A 4932-nucleotide genomic window follows, 5' to 3' on the forward strand; every position below is an offset into this window, starting at 1 on the left:
TTAAAATATAATGGGGTTGATTCGTATAACTTCGTTTAATGTATGCTATACTATATATATATATAATTGGAGCCTTATATAAGGAGAGGAGAGATTGTGGCTGAGAATCTTCCAAAACTGATGAAAGATATCAAGCCACATATTCAAAAGTACTGTGAACTCCACGCAGGATAAACAACAAATCTAGCATGTTTAAATGGCAAAAGACCAGCCTAGCTGGAGTAAGGGAAATACGGAGAGGGAAAGTTCTTAGTGATGAGGTTGGTTGGACACACTAGATCAGGTAGAGCCTTGTAGGCTGTGGTAAAGAGTTAAGATTTTATTCTAGTTATAATTGGAAATATTGGAGGATATTAATAAGGTGAGCCATAATCTTCTGTAAAATCACTTCTGCTGTTGTGGGGGATTAATTGAAGAGAGACTACTAGAAGATTGTGATAGTTCAGGGGAGAAATGCTTATGTTTTTAGCACAGTTATAACACAGAGATGGTCATTACTTTATTTTGGGCGCCAGATACCCAGCTGAAAATAGAGGCTTCGTTACTATGGAGAGGGGAAGAATGGATAATTGGGATGCAGCTAGCATCTTTTCTACAGAGATTGAATAAAGGAGTAGGTCCAGAAAAGGAGAGTGAGAAGGAGCAGCCAATGAGGTAGGAATAGAACCAGGCTGGTGTGGGGCACCATGCAAGTTTAGAAAAGAAAATGATGTAAGAAAGGAGGTGGAGTGTCTAAGCCTGTCAGATGCTGCTGAGAGGTTAAGTAAGATGAAAACAGAGAGCCTTTGGCTTTAACAAAATGAAGATCACTGGTAATCTTAAAGAGCTATTACAGAGGGAAAATGAGGACAAAAGCCCAATTGGAGAGGGATACATCAAATAAAGAAAAGTCTTTTGAGGAGTTTGCCAATAGAGGGGAGCAAAGAAAAGAATTAGCTAGAGGAGACAAGGATCAACTGGAGAAAGTTTTGTTTGTTTAATGCAGGGCATTATTAAGGGATATGGCAATGACCTAATAAAGAAGAAGATATGAGAATTCATAATGGGGCAGATCTACTGGCATGGCCGTGCCTCACATCAGTGGGGCAGGGAAGGAGAGGAACAGAAAGTATTCATGAATAATAATAGAGTTTATCATAGATTAGCTTCTCAACTTAGTAAATTCTCCACTTTAAAGATAGAAATGGTAGATAACGCATTATATATCTGGTTTATGCAACAAAGATACAAGACAACTCCATTCAGCAAACACATTTTAAAAAGGTGGGAAGAGGAGAGTTCAGCTTTAAAAATATATACGGAGTATACTGTGTGGTAGGCATCATTCTGAGTGTTTTACACTTAATTCTCACAACTCTGTGATGTCCTCAATCCAAAGATTTGGCAAATTAATGTACAGTTATATATTGTAAGTTAAAATGTTAAGACATCTGTATATTATTTTTTTTATTATTTTTCACTTTTGCCAGTCTTCTTCACGTTAGATAAGAGGGTTTGTACTATACTACATTAGATAAGAGGGTTTGTTCACATTAGATAAGAGGGTTTGTACTATGCTTTTATATACATAGAGCATGTTTTGAATGATTCACAAAAACTGATAACAGTGGTTGTTTCTGGGGTGGGATTTCAACTCTTATTGTTGAAATCTTCCTACAATGTATTAGTATGTTTAACTAAGTAACTTAACCTTTCTTTAGTGGTTCAGGTTTTTGCAATGAGTCCAGGAGACTTTTTGACAATTTCTTCTTCAGCAAATAGATAAAATATTTATTTTATCTGTCATTCACCATTTGTCTCATTCAGATTAAAGTTAAATGCTAAATAAAAATTCTGATCATTTTGGGAAGTTGTCGGGCCTAGATAGTTGGATTTACGATCACCTGAATTTTACTCTCTATGATATTTGCCAGCATATAAACGTCTACTTCAGAATTATTTGAAATATATTGAATTTTAAATCTTTAATTATATTATATCCTTATAATGTTTTCTATCTTTGGCAGGAATTAAAAGGTGGGAAAGCTTATGCAAAGGTAAGTAAATGTTCTTTATCTCTTTTAGACCTTGTAATATTGCTCATTGCTATTTATACACTTAAAAAATTAAAGGGTTTACTGTCCTAATTGTTGTTCAAGTTTGGCTCTTTTTAAATAAAGTAACTTGGAGATTGAACTTTCGAGTCCAACATTATAGGCATACAGTAGACCCTTACCAACATAGGAGGTAGGGGCACCTACCCTCTGTGCACAGTTGAAAATCCATGTCTAACTTTTGACTCCCCAAAACTTTACTACTTAACTACTAGTCTCCTACTAGGTACGCTACTTAACTGTTTGGCTACTTAACTATTAGGCTACTTAACTGAATGTATGACATACCTAACCAAAATTTTTACAATATATTTATAGAAAAAAATCCATGTATAAGTGGACCTGCACAGTTCAAACTCATGTTGTTCAAAGGTCAATTGTATTCTTTCTAAGTGCTTATTAGGGGATGTTATTCTCTAGTTTTAGCTTCCCTACTGGAGGATGATTTCTGGTTTGCATCAATCCATAGGAACTGATAATTTAAACAATCTCAGCTGGGAAGTATTCCCAGACCCACCTACTCACAATGGAAAGGGACCCCTCCTCTTTGCTCTACATGTATATACATGAGCCCTACATAGGGCTATACATGTAGGTCCTACATGATCACTACTATCCTTTGTTACTTTTACTAGTTATATGGAATTACTAAGTAATATGCTCACGTTTTTGCTGAATAAAAGGAATTAGTAACACTACCAGAAACCCACATATTCCTCCTTTATTTCCAGTGTCTGTGAATGGTATCTCCATCAATTCAGTCATCTGAGCCAAAAGCCTGGACACTAGTTTTAACTACCTAACTCCCTAAATCTAGTGGGTTGCAATGTCGGTTAGAATGTTATTTGCTACAAGTAACAGAAAACCCTCCTCAAATAGAGATTTTTTTTTTTAATGTCACAAAAGAAGTAATTGTGAGATAGAGCTGCTCTGGAGTTGGTTAATCCACTGACTGCAGAACATCCTCAAGAAACTGTATTATTTTTTTCTCTTTCCATTCTGCATGTGATGACTTTGTCCTTGGCTAGCTGCTTATGGACACCAGGTGGCTGGCTGCTTGAGTTTTAGTCAACACATTTACATATGACAAAATCTAGCTGCCTGTCCATGTATTATTTTTTTGAGTGAGAAAACTTTTCCTAGATGGCCCTCAGAGGATTTCCCCACACCTTTCATTGGCCAGAACTGGATCATATGCCCACCCTAAACCAGTTCTGGCCAATAGGAATGGACTGCCATGGTTAGCTTAGACTAGTCACAGTTTAACAGAGAACTAGGGGTTAGATTACCTTCTTTGTACACATGAACAAACTGAGAGAAGACACCTGAATAACATCAAGGCTTTGCTAGCAGGGAATATAGCAAGGCACTGAATGTTGGGTAGGCAAACAACAGGCTCTGCTGTGGTTGACACATGCTCTTGATTTTTCCCTTCTAAAAAGCTCTTGAAACCATACCTTCTGTACTTCCCAAGACCACTGTCTTAGGTTATGCCTTCATTATTTCTTATTTACAGCTTGCATCAGCCTCCTATCTAGTCTGTCTGCCTCTATTATTGTCTCCCTCCATCCTCCATATTATTGCTGGGGTGATCTTTCTAAAATTAAAACATGATCATATCATTCCCCCACTGTTAGTCCTTCAGCAGCTATTCATTGCCTATAAAAGAAAAGGAAAATTCTGTAACCTAGCATGTAAGACCCATCTTTGTTTGCGCATAATTTCTGCTACATCTCTTCTGCCTGTCATCGATCTGCACTTGCTGTACATAATGCTCATCTTTATGCTTCAGATGTACTGCCCTCATAATCTTCCTGGAGTATTCCATGCTGTTTTAGCCTCCTTGCTTTGTGACTTGATGTATTCCCTGCCATGCACGTATTTCTCCCTCCTCTTGTCCTGTCTACTCATGTATCATTAGACTCAGCTTAGTCATCCTTCCTCACTGAGAACTTTTCTTTTTCTTTCTTGCAATTGTGTCTTCCTCTATCGTAGCACTTATCACACTGTACTATAGGGATTTCTTTTCTTTTTTATCTTCTCTTATTAAACTGTAAGAGTAGGAATGATTCTACATTTCCAATGCCTAACATTACCTGGAGTGTAAATGCTGAAAATTATTTTCTGAATGAATTAATATCTTCCACAGATACAGCTAGTATTTATGTATATATGCCGTTGTCATGACACAGTTATTCTCAGTGATGCCAAAGAAAAAGTCACAAGGAAACATGAACTCTCTGGTAACTCACAAGAATACAAGCTCTTTGAAGGCAGAGTATTTGCCCTTTTCATCACTGTTTTCCTGTGTCTAGAACAGGGCCTGGCACATAAAAGGTGCTCAATAAATGTTGACCTCCCTCATTGGTACCCATCAGCCTAAAACTTTACATTGACATACCCCACCTTTTAATATGCTATTTTAATGGAGACTGTCTTAGTTTGGGCTGAGTTACCCAGAGACTGAGTGACTTCAACAACAAACATTTATTTCTCACAGTCTGGAGGCTGAGAAGTCCAAAATCAGTGTGCCAGCAGATCTACTGTCTGGTGAGGACCCACTTCCTGGTTTGCAGATGGCTGCCTTCTCATTATGTCCTTACATGGCAGAGAGCAGAGAGAGAGAGGAAACAAGCTCTCTCTCATCTTTTTAAAAGGGCGTTAATCCATTCATGCAGGTTCCACCCTCAAGACCTAATTACCTCCCAAAGGCCCTACCACCTAATACCACCCTATTGGGGATTAGGGTTTCAACATATGAATTTGGAGGTGACTCAAACATGCAGTCATAACAGGGACTGATCAGATTCTTTTTTTTTTTTTTTTTTTTTTTTTTAAA

At 37.4% G+C, this 4932-nt stretch overlaps 1 protein-coding gene across 1 annotated transcript in view; it reads left to right on the top strand.

Moving 5' to 3' along the window:
* FAM102B (family with sequence similarity 102, member B) overlaps positions 1-4932 on the top strand; it is a 68594-nt gene that overhangs the window by 38102 nt on the left and 25560 nt on the right. Inside the window, exon 3 of the mRNA XM_008566230.1 lies at positions 2007-2036. Within this exon, the coding sequence (XP_008564452.1) occupies positions 2007-2036 (30 nt within the window). The remainder of the gene's footprint in view (positions 1-2006; positions 2037-4932) is intronic.

Source organism: Galeopterus variegatus, unplaced genomic scaffold (assembly GCF_000696425.1).
Source record: "Galeopterus variegatus unplaced genomic scaffold, G_variegatus-3.0.2 Scaffold16, whole genome shotgun sequence".
Lineage (NCBI taxonomy): Eukaryota > Metazoa > Chordata > Mammalia > Dermoptera > Cynocephalidae > Galeopterus > Galeopterus variegatus.